The sequence below is a fragment of the Scyliorhinus torazame genome, chromosome 22, assembly GCF_047496885.1.
Source record: "Scyliorhinus torazame isolate Kashiwa2021f chromosome 22, sScyTor2.1, whole genome shotgun sequence".
Taxonomy (NCBI): domain Eukaryota; kingdom Metazoa; phylum Chordata; class Chondrichthyes; order Carcharhiniformes; family Scyliorhinidae; genus Scyliorhinus; species Scyliorhinus torazame.
The window spans coordinates 75284659-75308753 of NC_092728.1; the positions used below are offsets into that span (position 1 = coordinate 75284659).

General features: G+C 46.8%; 1 protein-coding gene across 1 annotated transcript in view; it reads right to left on the reverse strand.

Annotated features, from left to right (window-relative positions):
• Positions 1-744: 744 nt before the first annotated feature.
• Positions 745-24095, reverse strand: part of LOC140399138 (prostaglandin G/H synthase 1-like) — a 145257-nt gene continuing 121906 nt past the window's right edge. The window contains exons 8-11 of the mRNA XM_072488377.1: positions 20635-20881; positions 18875-19161; positions 17134-17281; positions 745-2370 (exon numbers count right to left, since the gene is read on the reverse strand). Of these exons, the coding sequence (XP_072344478.1) occupies positions 2012-2370; positions 17134-17281; positions 18875-19161; positions 20635-20881 (1041 nt within the window). The 3' untranslated portion in view covers positions 745-2011. The remainder of the gene's footprint in view (positions 2371-17133; positions 17282-18874; positions 19162-20634; positions 20882-24095) is intronic.

Consider the following 24095-nt stretch of genomic DNA (forward strand, 5'->3'; position numbering starts at 1 on the left):
GCATTCCCCCCCCCCCCCATCCCCAACAATGCAAACAATCCTCCCCTCACCCCGCAATGCAGACATCCCATATCCCCCTCACTCCCACCAATGCAGGCATCCCTCCCCCCGCCCCCCCCCCCCCAATAATACAGGCCCGTTCACCCCAGCAATGTATGTATCTATCCCTGTCACCCCCACTAATGCAGGCATCCCCCAACCTCACTTATTGTGAAACCCTCCTCCCCCGCCACTGGGGTTCTCAGGAGGCCCTTCCCACCTGTTAGCGCCACGGGTTAGTGTCAGGGGGGCAATGTCCTGCCATGTTCCTGACCACCCGGACGCGATACTCAACTCAGAGCCCGTGCGTAGACATCACAACTGGTTTCCGTTTTCAGAGCGGGTGGTGGGGGGGGGGTCATACAGCGAATCTGGAATCAATGGTGCAAAGTTATTTTTATATATTAAAATGCATTCAAATGCCTGGTGATCAGGTTCAGGCTCTCGTGGGTGTGGACCTGATCACCCGCCAATGAGAGGTGGGAAGATCTCAAAATGAGACCTCCCTGGCGTAAACCTCATTATGGCCCTCTCGTGAGGGTTAGCAACCGTAACAGGATTTGCTGGAAAATCGTCCCCTCCCACCCCAATTTATCAAAAGAATAACATTCAAGCCCGCGTGATTCTATTTTCATTGAAGAAACACAGATTAATTTCCAATGTATCTTTCATCAACAAGGTCTTCTTACACTTAAAACATCAATGTTAATCAAAATGTCATTTATTGGAATGCAGTTTGATTTCAATCCAGGATCCTTTAACAGGTGTAGGGGGGCAAGGGCAGCGGACCTAATTCCTGCAGAATTGGGGAATTACCGCTGCCGTTTCCTGGTTCCACAGAAAGGGGGTGTCCTTGTCAAAAGGAACAAAATTTAAAACATCCGTCTCTCAATGGTGATTGCGGGGCCCTCTGGAGAATCCTGAGGTGGGACAGGTGCAGTGCCTGACCCACTTGACAGGCATGACTTTCTCAAAGGGGTCCACAACAGCCATTGTGGGCAGTATTCCCCATCCATTCATGGCAGTGGGATTCGCCGATCCCACTGCAGAGAATGGGAGACCCGGCTGAGCACCAAATTCTCTTTCCTTGGCAGCAGCGTTAGAGTGGCGGACTGGTCCCAGAGAATCTCGCCCTATGTCCCTAATTGCTTATTCATGGGGCCTAAATGCCCGATTTAGGTGCCCATCCAAAACGCCTTAAAAAGTCGGGCTCATATATATCACAGTGGGGCTGATGCTTCTGCAGAATTGACAGAGATCAACCCCCTAATACGCATACAAATTTCTGCTCCAATTGGTGCATCAAAAAAATGAAGGGCAGTTCTGTGTAAAATAAGCTGCCTGGAGAATAAAAAGATATTTTATCTGGGTAAAAAGTGTATTTCTATCAAACCCTATATATTATGCACTTTACTGTTGGATATCATAGATTATCATAGAATTTACAGTGCAGAAGGAGGCCATTCGGCCCATCGAGTCTGCACCGGCTCTTGGAAAGAGCACCCTACCCAAGGTTAACACCTCCACCCTATCCCCATAACCCTGTAACCCCACCCAACACTAAGGGCAATTTTGGACACTAAGGGCAATTTATCATGGCCAATCCACCTAACCTGCACATCTTTGGACTGTGGGAGGAAACTGGAGCACCCGGAGGAAACCCACGCACACACGGGGAGGAAGTGCAGACTCTGCACAGACAGTGACCCAAGCCAGAATCGAACCTGGGACCCTGGAGCTGTGAAGCAATTGTGCTATCCACAATGCTACAGTGGTGCCAAATTGTCTTCTTGTTAAAACCTAAAGCAGAATTTGGTACAAAGGATTATTTACTATTGGTGACTTGATCATTATGCCCTTCAAAACTAAACAAATCTAATAAGCTCCAAGTTATTAGGAGCGTAATTCCATGCTGCATGTTCTAATGTGCCCAATACCTCCACTGCCCTGGCCCAAAACTTTCCCAGGCAGATTACAGCTCAGTGGGTGGCTCTCTCTTTTCGCTCTCACTATCATTATCTATGTCATATGGGACACGGAAAGCCACATATGGACACTTCTTCACGTTGAGGCAAACCAACTTTTCAAGCGTCGCTGTGTTGACTATATCAAAGCCTGTTTTCCCGCCAAATGTGCTTGGCTTCCAATAATCTGGAGAACAGATTGGGTTCCCCAGGAGTCCTTTGAGGGAAAAGGGAGCACCCATTTCCACCATGCTTTCCCCAAAAGTGGCATCTTGGTACGGTCTTTCCAGCATCAGCGCGGGATAAAACTCCATGGCATCAATGTGTCCGTATAATTTCTCCAGTTGAGCAGCTATTTCAGTTTCACCTACAATGAAAGAAAACAATCAGATTGAATTTACTCAGCAAGGTGCCCTAAATGTTCTATAAATGACAAAAGAAAACGTTGCATGTTTTTAAAGCCAAACTAAGCATTTTGGGGAGGCATTGACGTTGTGGTATTGTCGCTGGACTAGTAATCCAGAGATCCAGGATCATTCTCTGGGGGACCTGGGTTCGAATCCCACCATGGCAGATGGTGAAATCCGACTTCAATAAACATCTGAAACTAAAAGTCTAATGACCACACAACCATTATCGAATGTTGTAAAAACCCATCTCGCACACTTACGCCCTTTAGGGAAGGAAATCTGCCATCCTTACCTGGTCTGGCCTACATGTGGCTCCAGACCCACAGCAATGTGATTGACTGTTAACTGCCCTCCGAAATGGCCCAGCAAGCCACTTAAAGGGCAACTAGGGATGGGCAATAAATGGTCGCTCAGCCAGTGATGCCCACATCCCTTGAATGAATTGAAAAAAAACAGCATTTATGCAGAACTTCTAACAAAGAAAACAAAACACCCCAAGGTGTCGCACAAGGGAGAGTAAGGAACAAAAATAGACACCGCGCGAAGATGGGAGCTTGGCGAGAGTGAGAGAATGCTGGATCAATGAGGTGGAGTAAGTTAGCAAAAGATTTCCAGAGAATGGAAAGAAAAACACCGTTTCTACTTTCTCAGCGACCTTTTCTGGGTGCAAATAATTATTTCAATAAAGAATTAAAACAGAAAGTGCTGGAAAAACTGAGTGGCGAGAGAAACAGAGTTAATATTTCGAATATGATAGGATTCCTCTTCAGACATATGCATCAATATGCTACCCAGGTAGGTACAGGACTGATGAACAAGCAAGCAAAGAAAACATGCCAGACAGCAAGAAGGAGAGAGGGTCTCGAGGAAGTAGGGGGAGTTGGGGTTAGGAGGCTAACTCAAATGCTGGGCACTTGTAAATTGTAAACCACAACTAATGTGTATAGATTTGCTTATGTTTATTTTGACTTTTTTCGTTGTGCATAAAAAGGAAAAACTCTAATAAAAACATTTTTTTTAAATAACTGAAGAGGGCAGAAATGTGGTGGGTTTTTACACCTCAAGCCTGCTGAGATTTTCCAATACTTTCTGTTTTCATTTCTGCAGTATTTTGCATTAATTCCAATAGAGAATAGAAAATGCATTAAAACACAATAAGAATGATCTTCATCAGGTAAACATCTGATCAGCCTCCAACTTGCCCATAGAGCAGTGCGGCTGAATTTGCATTTTAACTCTGACTGTCATCTGATACGTGGCATGGAGTTCAATTCAGATGTGGCAACTGTCTAACCAATGAATTAATAATTGATGACAAATTATCTGTTGGTTGTCAGAAAATCATGATAGATGTGTCCCTTTGAAAATATAACATGTCCATTCCGGCTAGCTCACTAACATGAACATTGCCCCATGACATGTCCAGACACCCCTCCACCATACATGCCCAAAGCTGATTGTTGCTGCATCAACCTATTCATTTAATGTTGACTGAAATGCAAATGCCGTACCCGGTTATAGCTGACGCAGCCCTATCTGCTTTCCTATTCTCCTGTCAGGATAGAATATCTGTTACTTCATAGGTTTCAGATTTCTGTTTAAAGAGGGGAAGACATTTCTAGAATGTTGTACAGCACACAACAGGGAGAGAGTAAGCAACTGTTTAAGTTGAGCAATACGGCAATCATAGTGCAATTGTCCCAGTAATCTCCTTCCTGTTGCCTTCCCCTTGTTCAGACTTCAGTCCAAATGGATTTTGATCACTTATGCTCTAAACAGGCTTATGGAATGTGATTGGTTCCCCTATTCTGAATAAAAGCACCCATTTGATACCAATTCCATTCTAAGCTCTTTGGTGTAATTTTAACCCCAAAGTAAATTATCATTGGCTTCAATAAGCATAACTCACAGAATTTTGAAGGCTTGCAAAGGTTTGTGCAAAGGGTAAATTGAAGAGCGCAGCCTCTTTGCTGCCTTGTCATCTACCGAAACAACAACCAATCAGCTCAATAAACGTCAGCTACTTGTCTAATGACTGAAATTTTTAAAAAGGTGAAAAACTCCAAGCCAAACATTAAATGAAACTGGCTTCAAACGTGGCTGTGTACGAGAGCCTAGATTTTCCCGTCGAGCCATACTGGCTCTTGCCTGGCACTCACAGTTTGTTGAGGTCTGGTTTGATGAGTGTCCTGGAACTAATAGGCAGCCATCACTCTCTCATCTCCCGAGCCTTCTCCTTCGTAGCTCTCCTCTGATGGACAGGCCATCCTGTCACACACATTCCGGATTCCACCCTCCCCCTTAAATCTCAATTTCAGCATATTTTATTGCTCTCATGCTTCTTTTCCTCACAAGTTGTCTTCCTCAAGTTTGTCTCCTCCACTGTCAGCTTAACAGGGTCACTTTCACACCACCCTAAATTCCTGCACTTTCTCAATACGGGGAAAGGGACCAACCAACTCCCAGGAGAGGCACTGAGCCAGAGGCGGAGCAAAGCCTGACCTTTGGCAGCTGAGCCGGAGGAGGTGGCACCTGCAGCAGAGACCCAACCAACTTCCAATTATGTAGACCCCACGTCAGAGACGTCCAATAAGGTGAGGTGATACTCAGGGGAATCCAAAGCGCTGGTGCAACATGTTCCACTAAAATGTTGAGGGGGGATTTTCCGGCCGTCCTCTCCAGCGGGATCATCCGATTCTGCCGAAAGCGAACCCCCGCCACAGGTTTGCCAGCGACGAGGGGGGAGGCATTGATCCAATGGGAAATCCCATCGACAGTGGCTGGACCAGAAGATCCCACTGGCCAAAGGCAGTAACATGCCACGGAGAGCACGGATAATCCCCTCTATTCCCTGAGAAATCCATGAGTTTTGGCTGAAGGAACGTCTTCCGTCAGTATTAGCCTTTCACTGTGTCTGGGAACAGGCTTGCTCGTTTTATCTTTTGTGCTGTCTACATCATGGGCGTGATTTAACGGGGGGAAAAAATTGTCCTGTTCAGGGTGGCTTCATCTTGCAGCGGCGAGAATGACCCTGCTCACAAATGGACTCGTGTTTTTTTGCCGCCTCGGTAAGGAATGCCCCGCTGAGGCCGCACTTACCTACATTTCTAAATGCTGCCCCGATCTCTCAAACCCCGCCCAGAGTGGCCACCGGACCCCCCTCCCAATGCCCCAACTTAACTGTTAGGGAATCCTCGAGCCCATCACACTCCATGGGCGTCATTCTCCGACCCCCCAGCGGGTCGGAGAATGGCCATTGGCTGCCGTGAATCCCGCCCCCGCCGGTTGCCGAAGTCTCCGGTACCGGAGATTGGGCGGGGGCGGGAATCGGGCCGCGCCGCTTGGCGGGCCCCCCCGCTCAATTCTCCGGCCCGGATGGGACGAAGTCCCGCCGAGAAATTGCCTGTCCCGCCGGCGTAAATTAAAGTAGGTATTTACCGGTGGGACAAGGTGGCGTGGGCGGGCTCCGGGGTCCTGGGGGGGGGGGGCGCGGGGCGATCTGACCCCGGGGGGTGCCCCCACGGTGGCCTGGCCCGCGATCGGGGCCCACCGATCCGCGGGCGGGCCTGTGCCGTGGGGGCACTCTTTCCCTTCCGCCTCCGCAACGGCCTCCACCATGGCGGAGGCGGAAGAGACTCTCCCCACTGCGCATGCGCGGGAAACTGTCAGCGGCCGCTGACACTCCCACGCATGCGCCGCCCGGGGATGTCATTTCCGTGCCAGCTGGCGGGGCAACAAAGGCCGTTTCCGCCAGCTGGCGGGCTAGCCCCTCAATGTCGGGGCTCGGCCCCCAAGGATGCGGAGCATTCCGCACCTTTGGGGCGGCGCGATGCCCGTCTGATTGGCGCCATTTTGGGCGCCAGTCGGCGGACATCACGCCGTTGGGGGAGAATTTCGCCCCTGACCTGTGTCTTCTAGATGGTGGACAGGCTTTGGGGCGTCAGGTGGTGAGTTACTCGCCACAGGATTCCTAGCCTCTGATTTGCTCTGGTAGCCAAGTATTTATATGGCTAGTCTGGTTCAGTTTTTGGCCAATGGTAGCCCCCAGGATGTTGATAGTGGCAGATTCAACAAAGTGCCATCAGCAAACTTGTATTTGCAGCTTTCTAACCCATTATCTTCCATGGACAAAAGAATGATCAATTGAGGCCCCAAAACAGATCCATGTGGAACACCATTAGTCACATCCTGCCCATTGGAGTACCTGCCCATCATCCCTAATCTCTATCGACTGCCACTCAACCAATTTCCTAACAAGGTCAATAATTTGCCTTCAATTCCATGCAGTTCAACCTTAGTTAACAGAGACTTTTGAGAAGCTTTATTGGGAAGTCCACATAAATAACATCCTGAGAAATTTCAAGGTCCGCTAATTTGGATGATACAAAGCAAAATTCAATCAAGTACGTAAGGTATGAATTACGCTTTGCAAATCCATGCCGACACACTCTCATAGGCTGAAAGCCACTCTATCCTTAATTAAAGTCTCTAGTAATTTTCCAAAAACAATTTAGTGCAGTTTTGGGTAACTAATTGGGTTACAGTCAATGCTCATCTTTTGAAGCACATTTAAGGGGAAAAAATTCAGTTGGGATAGGGGTAATAAAAAAAGAAAATGCTGGAAAAACACAACAGGTCAGCCAGCATTTATGGAGAGCGAAACTGTTTCAGGACAGTGACGCTTCAGGTGTGTCAGCCCAAATTGCGAGGCATATTAACCTAGGACGATATTGTCTACCCATTTTCTGAGCCAACATTTTTGGACCATTATCAAAGGCTGAGGAAACACTATAAAAATGAAGGTTGTTATGGGCCAGGGTTGAGAGGACCCCAAAATGTATCATGGAGTTCAGCTGACCCACAACTTTTAATAGATTGTGGTATGGGGAGCACACAGCCCACTCTACAGGTGTGGTACAGGAGAAATGGAAAAGTATTTTTAAAAACATAACAATGTTTATTCTATGAACTCAAGTTAACCTTTTTAAAACATACAGTGAACAACTTAGCAACCATTAATTTAAATACAACCCCCAAAGAATACAACACTAAGTAATCCATAAGCTGTCCTTTTAACACCCAGAAGACTTAAGAAACACCTTTTAAGAGAAGCACATTAAGGTTACATTCACTACTGAAAATATTTATAATTCTGAATTCATCAAATGATCAAGAGATAGTCGTTTGATGGCAGAGAGAACAGCAGACCACCTGCTTGGTCTGGCTTCAGCTCCAACACTGAAAACGAAACTAAACCATACCCTGCAGCCCTCTCAAAAACAAAAGTAAAAAGCTGACAGACAGCCCAGCTGTACCCACTCTCTGACATCACTGCAGTAGCAAACACCCATTTCTTAAAGGTACTCTCACTACAGATATATATATACACACCCATTTATAAACACCCATTTCTTATCACATGATATGTCCCCCCAAGAGAAAAAAAATAAACCATCAACTTCAAGATGGTTTCATTTTTCACCTTTTCACTATCCTTTAAGAAATGCACACATTAAATATACTTTTTCGTTTCAAAAATCAACACACGCAAACAGGTATAATAATATAGTCCACTTTGTTTTCGTTCTTCTCCCTCCAATTGAAATCCTTCTCAATTGACAGTCTCTTTGAACAAGAAAGTCTCTGCACGATCCGTCCATTTCTCTACGCCTCAGCATTTCTCTTTAAAGTCAGATACTTTAGCTCAATCTGATCACAGAGTCCCTTGTAATTCTCCGACACAGGAGCATTGGTTATCACAGCTTTCAGGCAGTCAAATGCCTGTTGAAACTCTGCTGTCCACTGAAATTTTTGACGTTTCTTCATCAAGTCCATCAGTGGAGCAATCACGCTACAAAACGTCTGCACAAATGTTCGATCAAATCCACTCATGCCAAGAAATCGCATTATTTCCCATCGTCTTGAGGGTATCGGAAACTCCTCAAGGACAGTGACTTGGGCTTTTCCAAATTCACTTTTGGCTAGGTTTATCACCAAACCCACATCCTGAAGTCGTTCGAATAACTCCATCAGATGTTTCAAATGTTCTGTCCATGTCTGGCTGAAAATTACCAGATCGTCGATGGGTAATCCTGAAACAACTTTGTTAGCTAACCGTTGAAATGTGGCTGGGGCGTTTTTCTTGCCAAATGGCATAACTTTAAATTGGTATATACCATCTGGAGTCACAAAAGCTGAAATCTCATTCGCCCTTTTGGATAAAGGTACCTGCCAATAACCTTTAAGTAAATCCAATTTGGAAATAAAAGCTGATTGCCCCACTTTCTCAATGCAATCCTCCAAACGTGTGCTAGGATAAGAGTCCGTTCTTGTAAGCCATGTGTAGCATTGTGGATAGCACAATTGCTTCACAGCTCCAGGGTCCCAGGATCGATTCTGGCTTGGGTCACTATCTGTGCGGAGTCTGCACGTCCTCCTTGTGTCTGTGTGGGTTTCCTCTGGGTGCTCCGGTTCCCTCCCACAGTCCAAAGATGTGCAGGTTAGGTGGATTGGCCATGCTAAATTGCCCTTAGTGACCAAAATTGCCCTTAGTGTTGAGTGGGGTTACTGGGTTATAGGGATAGGGTGGAGGTGTTGATCTTGGGTAGGGTGCTCTTTCCAAGAGCCGCTGCAGACTCGATGGGCCAAATGGCCTCCTTCTGTAGGGCAGCACGGTAGCATTGTGGATAGCACAATTGCTTCACAGCTCCAGGGTCCCAGGTTCGATTCCGGCTTGGGTCACTGTCTGTGCGGAGTCTGCACATCCTCCCCGTGTGTGCGTGGGTTTCCTCCGGGTGCTCCGGTTTCCTCCCACAGTCCAAAGATGTGCAGGTTAGGTGGATTGGCCATGATAAATTGCCCTTATTGTCCAAAATTGCCCTTAGTGTTGGGTGGGGTTACTGGGTTATGGGGATAGGGTGGAGGTGTTGACCTTGGATAGGGTGCTCTTTCCAAGAGCCGGTGCAGACTTGATGGGCTGAATGGCCTCCTTCTGCACTTTAAATTCTATGATAACTGCATTAACCTTTCAATAGTCCACACACAACCGTTGGGTACCGTCTGGTTTTGGTACCATCACTATGGGTGAGCTCCATTGGCTGCACCCCACTTCAATTATGCCATTTTTTAGCATACTCTCAATCTCTTTGTTAACATATGCCAACTTTAATGGATTAAGTCTGTATGGATGTTGTTTGATTGGAACAGCATTTCCCACATCTACATCATGTGTAGCCATTTTAGTACTTCCCAATTTATCTCCATAAACTTGCCCATATATCAATAACACTTTCAGGTCAGTCTGTTTTTTCTCTGGAAGGTAACTCAACAAGTTATCCCAATTTTTAAGAACATCCTCGTTTTCCAATTTAATTTGAGGTATGTCAAACTCACAGACATCTGGATTTGGTTTGTCACTTTGAGTTAGAATCATTAAATCCTCCTCCTTTTTCTCTCCGTCCCTTTCAAAGTACCTTTTAAGCACATTCACATGACACACTCGGTGAGTCTTCCTTCTATCTGGTGTTTTTAACCACATAATTCACCTCACTCAATTTCCTTTCAATCTGATAAGGTCCACAAAACCTAGCTTTTAAAGGTTCACCGACCACTGGTAATAACACTAAAACTTTATCTCCATAGGCAAAACTACGAACTTTGGATTTCTTGTCCGCTACCCGTTTCTTCACATTTTGTGCCACTTTTAAATGTTGTCTAGCCAATTCACCTGCTCTATTTAATTGTTCCCTAAAATTTGACACGGAATCCAATAATGTAATTTCCGATTTCTCACTCACCAATTTTTCCTTAATCAATTTAAGTGGTCCTCTTACCTCATGACCAAAAATTAGTTCAAAGGGACAAGTTGATTCATTAGGTGCATCCCTAATTGCAAACAGTACGAATGGAATTCCTTTATCCCAATCCTCAAAGGGATTCTAACTCAAAGGGACAAGTTGATTCATTAGGTGCATCCCTAATTGCAAACAGTACGAATGGAATTCCTTTATCCCAATCCTCTGGATAATCGTGACAAAAAGCCCTCAACATTGCCTTTAATGTCTGATGCCACCTTTCTAACACTCCCTGCGATTCTGAATGGTACGCAGTTGATTTAAATTGTTTTATTCCTAAGCTATCCATAACTTCTTTGAATAACCTGGAGGTAAAATTTGATCCTTGATCCGATTGTATTTCTCTGGGTAGTCCATATCTAGTAAAGAATTTAAGTAACTCTTTCACAATCTTTTTAGCTGTAATATTATGTACTGGAATGGCCTCTGGAAACCTAGTAGACACATCCATTATAGTCAGAAGATATTGATTCCCACTTTTCATTTTAGGAAGCGGTCCTACGCAATCAATTTGGACCCTTGTAAAAGATCCTCAAATGCTGGAATGGGTACTGAGGGCGCTGGTTTTTATCACTGCTTGAGGTTTCCCTATCATTTGACATGTGTGACATGATTGACAAAATTTAACTACATCTTTATGTAGTCCAGGCCAATAAAAATGTTTCTGGATTTAACTTGAGTTTTCCTTATTACCAAATGACCTCCCACTGGTAGCTCATGTGCAACTCGCAACACCTCCTTTATATACCCTACTGGCAATACTACTGGATGAACTTCTGCCCACTTTTCATCTGCCTGCATATGTAAAGGTCTCCATTTTCTCATCAAGGCATACTTTTACAGTAATAACACTCTGGTATACACTCAGATTCCTCTTCTGCGTATGCTTTCTGATACATCTGTTTTATTTCTATATCTTTCTGTTGTAACTCCGCCAATTTTCCTGAACTAAAAATATCCACCTCATCCTACACCTGTTCTTGTTCTTTTTGAAGCATCTGATCAAAAATGGTTTCTGATAATTGCACTTCAACTTCATCTTCACTCTTTGATTTCTCCTCTTGTCTTAACCTGTGACTTTGCGATCTTGTTACTACACAATCCGGAAAAATCCCAGGATATTCGTCCTTCAACACTTCAATTGTCTGATTTTCCACTGGCTTATCAACCACAGTAGGCATCACTCCCACCTGCGATCCAGCTATATCATTACCCAAGATAAATTGTATTCCTGGACAAGATAGTTTCTCTATTACTCCTACCACTTCACCACTCTTCACTGGACTTTCCAACCTTACCATATATAATTGAACACTACTCCTCTCATCCTGAATTCCACATATTACCAACTTTTCTGACAACATTCTTCCCAAACTACATAATACACTAGCTCCCGTATCTCTTACAATTGTGACTTCTTTACCTGCTCCTCCTGGTACACATGAGTAAACTTTACCCACACAAGTAAATTCTTTAAAGAGATCTGGCACCTTCTTATCAATCACCTCTTGATCAGGCTGTACAATCTTTTGCACCTCCTTCGCTTCACTTGGGCTTTCCTTTACCACTTTTACATACCCTACTGTCTTCTCCTGTTTTACCACATCAGCCTTCCCAGTGCTTTTCTTCAACCACCAACACTGTGACTTTACATGGCCTAATTTATTACAGTGAAAACATTTGAAACTTTTCATGTCTCTTCCACCCTCCTGGATTTCTTTTTTAATCTGAGGTACACTCTCCTTATTAACACCCATCAGATCACCTTTACCTTTACCACTTGAGTATTACTCATGTTCCCATTTTCTATCCCTCACAGGCTGAAACTGATGTCGGAAACCAAGCTTTGATTTATGAACTAATTCATAATCATCTGCCATTTCCGCTGCTAATCTCGCAGTTTTAACCCTCTGCTCTTCCACATGAATTCTCACTCCATCAGGAATTGAATTTTTAAACTCCTCCAAAAGTATAATTTCTCTGAGAGCTTCATACGTTTGGTCGATTTTCAAAGCCCTCATCCACCTATCAAAATTACTCTGTTTGATCCTTTCAAACTCCATGTATGTTTGACCAAATTCTTGCCTTAAATTTCTAAACCTTTGTCTGTAGGCTTCAGGCACTAGTTCATAAGCACCTAAGATGGATTTTTTTCACCTCCTCATACGTCTCAGATACCTACTCCGGTAGTGATGCAAACACTTCACTCGCCCTACCTACCAGCTTTGTTTGAATCAGTAATACCCACATCTCCTGTGGCCATTTCATTTGTTTAACTATCTTCTCAAATGAAATGAAAAAGGCTTCTACCTCCTTCTCATCAAACCTTGGCAATGCTTGGACATATTTAAATAGATCCCCACCAAGCCTTCGAGTATGACGCTCTTTATCACTATCCTCATCACTACCATCCAACTGTACATTTCCCTTTACGCCTGCCAATTTTAGCTGACTGTCATATTTCATTGCCATTTTCTGATTTCAAACTCTCTTTCTTTATCTTTTTGTTCTGCTAGGGCTATTCTTTCTGTTTTCCTTTCTTCTCTCTTTTTCCTCTCTCTCTCTTTCTTTTTCCTCTCTCTCTCTCTTTCTCTTTCTTTTTCCCCTTGCTCTCTTTTGTATTCAAGCTGCTTTAACTCTTTCTCATGTTCCATTTGTTTAATTCGTAACTGAATTTTTGCAATTTCCAATGAGTCAAACTGTATCTCAGGCAACTTTAAATGCTTCGCCACCGCCATAATGACCTCATATTTTCGCATCTTGTCAGGTAATGTTAACTGCAATGTTTTTGGCAAATCTAACGGTCTGCTTTTAGTCTCTGTCCCTAAGGTACTGCGTGTGACCGTCTCCACCCCAAAAAACCTGAGCCTCTGAAAGAGCCATTGTCCACAGCACACTCCCTACTTAAACTAAAATACCACACCTGATAAACAACCACAATATGCTCACCCCTCACTGTCTTTAAGTTCACTAAGCCAATCCAATGGATAGACTTTTATCCCAGACGAGCCCCCTATTTGTTATGGGCCAGGGTTTAGAGAACCCCAAAATGTATCATGGAGTTCACCTGACCCACAACTTTTAATAGATTGTGGTATGGGGAGCACACGGCCCACTCTACAGGTGGAGAATCCCAGCCAAGTGTTGACGCCAGCGTAAACACTGGAGTGGGCCTCCTGGCCTAGCAATTTATCGTTTTTTAGGGGGCTAGCATGGTGCCAGAGTGCTGCGCACCGCTCCGGCGCTGAAAGGCGGACCTGCACGGCAGGCGCTGTCGCCGCGCCGGCACATGCGTGTGTTGCCGTCTCTGCGCATGCGCAGAGCAACATGTCGGGGACCTAACAGCCCGTGCAGAAGGAGGGAGGCCCCCTCCAGTTCGCGGCCGCCCGCCGATCGGAAGCCCCCGATCGCGGGCCTGGACCGTGGAGGCCCCCAGGAGTCAGATTCCCCCCCCCCCCAACCAGGATGTCCACAGCGGTCGCGGGTCCGAGCTCCCGCCGGGTGGTACCAGGTTTGAACTACGCCGGCAGGACGGCAGAACTCAGCGGGAGTTCGGCCCGTCACCCACGGAGAATCGCCGCGGGGGCCTATTTGAGCAGCTCCCAGCGAATCGGCGGCAGTATCGGTGCGGCGTGGCCGGGAATTTCCCGCGCCCCCGGCGATTCTCCGACCCGTCGCGGGCTCGGAGAATCCCGGCCGAACGTTTCAGGTTGGTGACCCTTCATCAGAACGGGGGAAGGATAGAAATGCGGTAGATTCTGAGCCTGTGAAAGGAAGGGAGGAGGAAGAGAGAGGATGGTGGCCAGTAGACTATTAAGTGACAAAAGGTGTCAGGGTGTCAAAGGCTAAAGAAACAAAAGATGTGCCTCGATGAGGGGTGAGTGGCCAGAGTGCTAAGTGACGGAATAAAGAATCAAGAAAAAACAGCACCAGAAGAGAAAACCCAAAACAAAATGGAGGCAGAGTTTATGATCTAAAATCTAAAACACTCCAGTGTTGAGTCAAAGCGGCTGTAGACTTGGACGAAGAGGTGCTGTTCCTCAAGCTTACATTGAGCTATGTTGGAACACGTACCTGGTCAAGGACAGAAAGGTCAGAGTGGGAGCAAAGTGGAGAATTAAAACGATGAGCTTCTGCTTCTGAATGATATCCAACCTTTGACAACCCCATGAATCTAAGCCAGACAGGAAATGTGGAGGTCAATATTGATGCACATAAGTTTCTGTTTAATTGCCACTGCCTTGATCTGCCAAATGTTGCTGTTCATCATGTTAACTTTCACAAAAATGGTCACCAAAATTAAACCAACAGCAATATTACAAATGTTTATGGGTGGCATTTTCTAACCCCCCCCCTTCACCCCCATCTGCAGCGGGGTTTGCGGTGGACTATCAGTACCTCTTTAAAGATTGTTATCAAGGTTATCTTCCAAGGATGGATAGAAAACCGGGGTACAACAAAGAATAAAGTAAGCTGCATCAGCTCTTCGTCCTAAAGACTGCAGTATGGACACCATTAAACAAGGGAGTCTGAAGTACAATGTGACAATGCTGGTAAAGGGTTAGAAACAAGACTGGCCCTGATATTCGCCAGGGGATTTCAATGTTTACTCAAGGCAAACCCCATAGGTCAGAGTTTACCAGATGCTCCGCAGGATTTTGTCTTTTACATTTTTTTCAGTAGGTTTCCTGCCTCGGTGGAACAGCAGGCAAAAAACAGACACTGGATTACAGTGAGGATTGGTGGATTTCGGGATGGTTTAAGATTGCAGGGGCGATCGTAGGGGAGGTCATGGGGCTGGGAGATTGTGGGGGAGCGGGAGATTGGAGGACTGCAGGGAAGAAGGAGGTGACGAGGGCAGCTGTTGAAGACAGAGGATGGGTAATGGGAAATCACGCCAGGTCCAGCTAGGGGTTAGCTTGTTGAGCCTGGAGGAAACATTTCTGCATCGCCTGATCCACAGGCAGTGCATGGTTCTCGCTCCTCATGTGTCCCTTTTATCCCCTGGCTGACTTCAGCTAAAAATTTTAAAACCTGCTAAAATGGGAGGCAGGCCGGCACTAACTCGCCTACCTGTGAATGGATTACTAAATTACCTGTCACCCAACCTCACCTCAATCCCAACTCGCCGACCTGTGAATGGATTACTAAATTACCTGTCACCCAACCTCACCTCAATCCCAACTCGCCGACCTGTGAATGGATTACTAAATTACCTGTCACCCAACCTCACCTCAATCCCAACTCGCCTACCTGTGAATGGGTTACTAAGTTACCTGTCACCCAACCTCACCTCAATCCCAACTCGCCGACCTGTGAATGGATTACTAAGTTACCTGTCACCCAACCTCACCTCAATCCCAATTCGCCGACCTGTGAATGGATTACTAAATTACCTGTCACCCAACCTCACCTCAATCCCAACTCGCCTACCTGTGAATGGGTTACTAAGTTACCTGTCACCCAACCTCACCTCAATCCCAACTCGCCGACCTGTGAATGGATTACTAAATTACCTGTCACCCAACCGCACCTCAATCCCAATTCTGACTCCCCTCTATTGAAACTGGAAGTAGGCGAGTTGGCAGTGGGTTTGAAATACTTTGGGTGGGATTCTCTGATCCTGAGGCTAAGTGTTGACGCCGTCGTAAACACCGTCGCGTTTCTCAACAGCGTCAACATGGCCTCAGGAGCAGCGATTCTGACATCAGATGGGCGCCGTGGGTCTGCGCATGCGCAGTGGGACGGACGCCAACGTGCGTATGCGCAGTGGGACCAGCGCGATTGCTGTGCATGCGCGGTGGCTCCCTTCTCCGCTCCAGCCCCGAAGCAACATGGCATAGGGCTACAGGGGCTGGCGCGGAGCAAAAGAGGCCCCCAGCACAAGAGGCCGGCCATCTGATTGGTAGGCCCCGATCGCGGGCCAGTCCACAGCGGAGGCCCCCCCCCAACCAGGCCGCCCCCATCCTGGGCGAGAATCGCCGCAGGGGCCGCTGGCGCCGACCACACCGGCGCCAACTGCGGCGATTCTCCGCTCTCCAGTGAATCGGCAGACCGGCGTCGGGGGGGGGGGGGGGGGGGGGGGGTGCGATTCGAGTCTGTCCCAGTGATTCTCCGGCCCGGCCTGGGCTGAGAGAATCCCGCCCTTTACTTCTCACTTGATCCAATCCCATCCAATCTAGAGAGATAAAAATGTCCTCCATTAAACTTATTAGCCACATTTCCCCAACACTTCGCTAAATGATGGGCTGGACTTTCCGACGTCAGGCCCATCCGAGGGTCCCAAGCCTGTTTTCTTGGTGGGAGCCTCCTAAATGGCAGCATCCATGCTTGCCATTTGGTTCCTGAGACTGGAGGCCCAATTAGAAGGCCCGCAGTGTTGTAAGGCTGAAAGTCCCACTGGGAGAGGTGGGTGCTGCCGAGATAGGCAGACAAGGGTGAGGGCATCTCAACATGGAGTCACCCTCAGTTGCCTGTGTAAAAACCAACAGATAAAGAGGCCCAAAGCTTGTTGGGTCGTCAGGGTGGAGGGAAAACCTTTACTGATGGATGTGGTCGCAGCCTTTCATCTCCGTTGACGCGGAGCGCCCAGTCAGCGCCCCTGGATTGCTGCTAGGAGGCCTCCTTGACTGAGCTGGCAGCCTCTGCGCACGACGAGAGGGGCCACTCTAATGGCCTCAAAATGGTCATCATGCGGGCCTTCATTGGACGAATTGGCTTCTCACCTCCTTTGAGCAGGCAGCTGATGCACTCTCCAGTCAGCCCCGGGAAAATCCCCTGGAGGCTCCCACCACCCCAACCACACTGCCGGGGAGATGGGAAAATGTGGTTCTTATGAATTCAGCAACCGATTCGATAGATCCTTACCCGTTAGCTCCTGGAACGATTTGTACGGGGTTAGACCAAACCATTTCCGGTACTGATTAAATGGCTGAAGCCTCAACTGTCTCCCATGTTCAATGACGCCAATTGCCACGTGAAGAATATTTTTGTGGATATTCTTCCCTCCGCTGATCTGTAATAACAATATTAGCCATTTGTAAACAGATCCATGCTTGCTTTTGGCATTACAAAATCCTTATTTAATTCTTGAACACTGACAATTTAGTATTGAACAATTGTACCTTGACACCCTGTTCCGACCAGGAAGGAAATAAAACAAAACTTGGATGAAGCCACACAGCCTGCCAAGTTTCCAAAATTAAAACGTGCGAATGGTAAACAAACAGGCTGACATGTTTCAACGGCTACCACAATGTGCTTGTTAGGAAGGCATGAGGGATAGTTGCCTTTATTAGTTGAGGCATAGAATGTAAGTGCAGGGAGGTTATTATGGAGATGTATGAAATGCTCATTAGGTCACAGCTGGAGTACTGTGCACAGTTCTTGTCGCCACATTATAGGAGGGATGTGATTGCACTGGAGAGGGTGCTGAGGAGGTTCACCAGGGTGTTGCCTGGGCTGGTTTCAACTATGAAAAGAGACTGGTTAGGCTGGGTTGTTTTCCTTAGAGCAGAGAAGGCTGAGGGGTGACGTGATCACGGTGTACAAAATTATGAGGGACATTGATAGGAAGGAACATTTTTCCTTTGTAGAGGGGTCAATAAACAGAGGACATTGATTTAAGGTAAGGGGCAGGAGATTTAGAGGGGATTTGAGGAAAAAAAATTTCACCCAGAGGGTGATGGGAATCTGGAACTCACTGTCTGAAGGGGGGGGGGGGGGAAGAGCCGGGAATCCTCACATTTATGAAGCATTTAGATGAACACTTGAATTGCCATAGCATGTACAGGGTTATGGGCCAAGTGCTGGGAAATGGGATTAGAATAGGTAGGTGCTTGATGGCTGGCGCAGAGGATCGAGGGCCTCTTTTTTGTGCTGTAAAGCTCTACGACAATGCAGATAAGATGAACTAATGGAAGAAGACGGGTGTGTGTGTTTGAATCTGGTCACATGGAATTTCTTGGATAAGCTGAGCCTTGTTAACAGGTCGATAAGCACGCTGAAAAATGTACAAGATTGTTCTGTCAACATTGGAAGGGATAAACTACAGTTATCCATTTGCTCTGTTCTCAGAATCCAACCTGCCTTAACTTTAGCATTGAGTGCGATGGTTGACAATGTTGTGCTGGTCTGGATAGAAACACTGGGGAGGTCCCGACAGGGGTGTGCTCAGAATACTGCAACTTTATGACAAAGTTGTGCACAGCTCCGAGGAACAGGTATTTGTGTTGTTTATCTCTACACATCTAACCCATTCAAGCCGACAATTTTAATGTTTGATTTCTATTTAGTTGCCCAATATCATAGACAATGGCAGCCCAATATCCAAGTAACATCAGTGGAGATGTCTCACCTGTATAATACATCCCACCTTTAGAGCATTAAATGGAGAATCATGGACAATATCATTAGTAATGTTTCAGCCTCTGAGTTAAATACTTTGATTCAACTGCATGATCCCAGGCAGTACATCTGAATGTCAGGCGGTAACACTAATGCTACCTGAAATCCACATACTCTTGCAGCCCAAAGCAAATTTCTCCGTTACTATGAACCTTCAAATGCCTCCAGGTTTTAATTGTTATAAATAAAAAGACATTTTTACCCGTCCTGATACTTGTTTTGAAAATGATTCGACTAAAGCTTCCACTCCGAAATTCAAGAGGATATCGGTGTTGAAAAGAAATTCTTCGTAAGGAAACTCTTGGCCTTTTACAATGAAGCTGTCGGGCATTAGTGGATGCCAATGATAGAGATGGTCGAACTCCACTGCAATCCGGTTTTGGTATTGAAAGTGCTCACTGAACAGGAGTTCAGGGTTAAAACTCAACTTGAAATGATAGCCACTCAGGTGCTGCACATAGTCCTCAATGACTATTTTGATTGTTTCCCCTGAGAGACAAATGCACAGAATTATAATCATAATTTTACTTTGTCAGGCTCCAAGTAGTTCAGACTGTGACCTCTCATTTATTAAGTAAACAATTAATTACAATGCAATAGCATCGAGCTCCGTTAGTTTTCTAATTCGACATATAAACGCTTTCGAATTTTACTTTTGCAGTGAAATAGATGTAAATCATCTCACTTCACAGAATTGTTATCACAGAATTGTTAGGGCACAAAAGGAGGCCATTTGGCCCATTGTGCGCGCACAGGCCTAGCTCTCTTGTTCCAGTGTTCGGCACATTACAGTCCACAACTCTGATCTAAAGTTCTCATCCCACGCAGAGGTCCATCATGGCCATGACCTTCTCTACCGCTATAGCTCCCTCCCGGCCCTACAACCTCCTGCATATTCTCTGATCCTATGACCGTGGCATATTGCGGATTCTCCCACCCTCCCTTCACCCCACCTGTGCCTTCCCTAGCTCATCCCATACTCTGGAGTTCTCTCCCTAAACTTCCACCCCGCCCCCCCCCCCCCCCCCCCCCCCAACTCTGCCCCTCCTCGTCCTTTGAGTTCTTTTCTTTTACCAAGCTTTTAGTCACTCCCCCTAAGGTGTCCTTCTTTGGGTGGTGTCTGTCTTTTGACTACAGCTCAGTGAAACACTTTAGGATGTTTTCCTATGTTAAGGGGACAATTTAAATGCAATTTGTTATTATTGGCGTAATAATGTTTACCCTGCTCATTACATTATTTCCAAACACTTATCATTCATGCCTTCACTGAGCATGTTTTTACTCTTTTTCATCAAATGGGAACAGGGCTATGATCCGTAATCAAATTAAATCTTGAAGTTTTCCTCTTGGGAGAAGGTTACAGTTATGAAAGTACAATCACAGATTCATAGAATCCCTACAGTGCAGAAGGGAGGCCATTTGGCCCCTGGAGTCGGCTCCCACCCGCCAAAAGAGCACGCTACCGAGGCCCACTCCCCCACCAAATCCCTGTAACCCCACCTAACCTTTTGGACACCAAAGGGCAATTTAGCATGGCCAATCCCCCTAACCCGCACATCTTTGGACTGTGGGAGGAAACCAGAGCACCCGGAGAAAAATCACGCAGACACGGGGAGAAAGAGAAAGAGCAAACTCCACACAGACAGTCACCCAAGGCCGGAATTGAACCCGGGTCCCTGGCGCTGTGAGGCAGCAGTGCTAACCACTGTGCCACCGTGCCGCCCTATGTACCTAGAATTTTGACTACATCCCTCACAGATGGTGGGAATAACTTCTCCATCCACTACCTCAATGCAAACCAAAACAGAATTAAACATTTCTCGGTGTATTTCACAACGTGCCATTCCAGTCAGAAGACCAACATGGGTAGCGAGATCAGATACGTCTAGTGAGTAAAAATGGGCAAAGAAACACTCGTCAAAACGCAGAAAATCTTTTTGACAACACAATGAAGCTCGCTACCTGTAAGTATGAGCCTGGTGGTTTGGAAAAGCTGTTCATCGCTCCATGTTGGGTGCTCCTGTTTCAGGATATCGCAGACTCGATTATGCTCGCGAAGCCAGATGGTAGCGTACAACATCAGCCCAGGCACCAAGCCAAATAAATCGTGGCCAAAGGCCAAGCGTTTTTCCTCCGGTAAACCTTTTGGATATTTCATTTTGATGGGTGCATCCTTCACGGATGGGGGAACGACTTCTCCATTCACTACCTTAATGCAAATCAAATGGGAATTAAACACTTCTTGGTTTATTCCTTCATTTCGCAGAGCAGGCTCACAGATCCACTCCTGCTTTTAATTCATTTCTTCGGACGTACTTAAATTATTTTCCAGCTTTTCAATGAAAAGTAAGAAAATAAGGCGTTTGAGGTATTCTTAAGCAGCTATGCCCATTGTTGATTGAGAAGAAAATAGCAAAAAATTCAAAGCTCATAACACATGGTCAGAATACATGGAATTTTTGAAGGCTGCAAGGGCTGATCGCCTGTTGCACATTCTGGAGTGCGAGTTCAAGTGTTGTGCTATGTTGAAGAGATATTTGCGCGCGGGGTCGGAGAATCGGCGGGGGGCGCGAGAATTGGGCCATGCCGCTCCGACGCCGGGCCACCGATTATCTGGTCGGCGGAAAATCGCCGCCAATCGCGCCCACCGCCTCGCCGGTCGGGGTCCATTGAAAGCACCCCTCCCCCCCCCCCCGGCGATTTTCCGCGCTTGACGGGCCGAGTGCCCGGCGAGACCCGCCGGCGTGGGTTACGTATGGTCCCACCCAGCGGGACCTCGGAGTTCTGGCTGCGGGAGCCGTCCTGGTGGTGGTGGGGGATCTGACTCCAGGAAGGGGGGGGGCTTCCACTGTGGCCACTGGTAGCTCAGTGGTTAGCATTGTTGCTTCACAGCGCCGCCAGGGTCCCTGGTTCAATTCCCGGCTTGGGTCACTGCCTGCACGTTCTCCCCGTGTCGGCGTGGGTTTCCTCCGGGTGCTCCGGGTTCCTCCGCCAAGTCCCAAAAGACGTGCTGTTAGGTAATTTGGACATTCTGAATTCTCCTCCTGTGTACCCGAACAGGCGCCGGAATGTGGCGACTAGGGGCTTTTCGCAGTAACTTCGTTGCTGTGTTTACTTGTGACAATGAAGATATCTCCAGGCCAGCCCGCACCGATCCCAGGCAATGAAGATCCTGCCTTTGCGGACACTTTCTTCCGAGGCCGGGCACCAAGCTTGGAATTTTCCCAACTCACACTATGGGTGAAAATTCAGGCTACTATGTGCATTATAAATAGACCCAATAAACTAAAACCCAGAACCTTTTCTGTTTCTAATGCTGCTCCGATAGAATCAGGAGGCCATTCAGCCCATCAAGTATGCTCAAACCCTCTGAACGACCACCCACCCTAGGCCCATTCCCCCGCTCTATCCCCGTAACCCTATAACCCCACCTAACTGTTGGACTCGAAAGGGAAATTTTGCATGGTCCATCTACCTTAGCTGAACATCTTTGGACTGAGGGAGGAAACTGGAGAACATGCAAACTCCGCACAGCATTAGATCCTTTAGATAATAACTTCAGTAAAGTTTACCTGCTCTGTTACATCATCTACATCCACGTTGTTCATTAGAAATTACCGAATGGACCATAGTGTGGTCATTGATGACACCACCGTAGCCACATGTACTAGTTTTGCCCCAGGAGCTGGCAAGTTTGCCACAGGGAAAGATTTAGGAGTATCACCCCAGCAGTGAAAGGAGTCGGATAATGAAGAGCGTCTCAGACAAACTGCTGTGGTGTAACAGCCTCTGGTGGCAGATTACGGTGGAAGAGGAGGCGAGCGTGACCACAACGCATGAAGGGCCACACGTTACACAGCCCACACCTCGTTAGGGCCTTGTGACAGATTCGCCTCCCTAAGCATCTTTTCAAAATTAATTTATAAGGATGTGGGCCTCGTTGGCTCGTCCAGCATCTTTTGCCCATCCCTAATTGCCCTTGAGAAGATGATGTTGAGCTTCCTTCGTGTGAACCGCTGCAGCCCCTGCTGGAATGCAGTGGAGTAGCTGTGCATGACGGCAGTCAGGCCTAACAACCTGGGTCGCAAAGATCAGGAGGGACACGGAAAAGATGATTAACTTATGCTCAGGCCCCCCTGGCATCACAGTGGAATTCTCAGAAACCGTTGTGTTTGGCTCGTGCAGAAAATGTTTTTATTGCTTGCTCAGCCATGGCAGACAGCAAACGTAAATGTATTTTATTATTTAATTTCTGGTAGCGGATCAGGTGCTTAATTTCCTGTTGCTGCTCAAAGAGACCTCATTCTCAGAAATCCCGTGGTATGAGGCCAAACATTCCTGTGACCCCGCCAGCAGTTTGTTAATTCGTGCAGGAAAGCAAAACGGAAAGTTGACCCCAGAAATGCTGCTAAATTTTTTTTAAATGACATGTTTGTGCGCATACTTATAACTGTGCTTAACATCGATATCAGGAAAGGAAATAGTTTTTTTTGGCATAGAGCATGTACAGTGCTGGGGTTGCTATAGTTACTTTGCAGGACAAATCCTGGCTCTTTTGTTAATCCATCTCAATTACGCCGGCTTGTTTACAGAAGCTATACATGCCGAAAGCTGCTGCTTCCTCTGAGACCCAGAGGTGAAGTTGGGGGAAATAAAACAGCCTGGTTGACTCAATCACCAGTGCAGCTGCTACCTGTCGTCTGTCACTTTAACGCTCCCTCCCAATCCCGCCATTTTTGCCAAAGTAGTGGTCACAGAAGGAGACCATTCGACTCAGTGAGCCCATGCTGGTCCTCTGTAACAGCAGTTTCGTTAGCGCCACCCCCCTGCCAGTTTCCCCAAGTCTGACTCCCTTCTCAAAGCCACAGTTGAACCTGCCTCCACCACACTCTCAGGCAGTGAATTCCACCTCCTAACCGTCCACTCTGTGTAGCCATCCCAGATGGCCACCTGCAAAGGACCATGGGAATTATGGCCAACCCAGGACTCAGACAGACTCAGAGCTTGTGTGTGTATTCGCAACCCAGATAGCTAGACGCGGTCAAAACCCCCGCTCGTTTGAGTTCTAATGGCCCATTTCCCCAGAACAAAACGACTGTACTCAGGTAACCGATACAAATGCAGACTAACCTACTCCACTCCCTTTGCTAAGAAAGCCCAAACAGCCAAGGTCAATGACCGCTCAGGACACGCCCAGCCATCAAGGCACCCGCCCCTTTATTGTCCAAAATCGAAGGCAGTGATCGAAGCCTGTCGAATTATTGGGTCCAAAGCGAAGGACCACCCCAAAGAGCGCAAAATTCCAGTGGGATAAAAAGAGACACAGCCATGTGTTCGGTCTCCCTTGGCCCCGGCCTACGCCTAAAACCAAATGTAGCATTACGACCAGAAGACGAGTTCAAGACCAACGAGCCCAGCAGAAA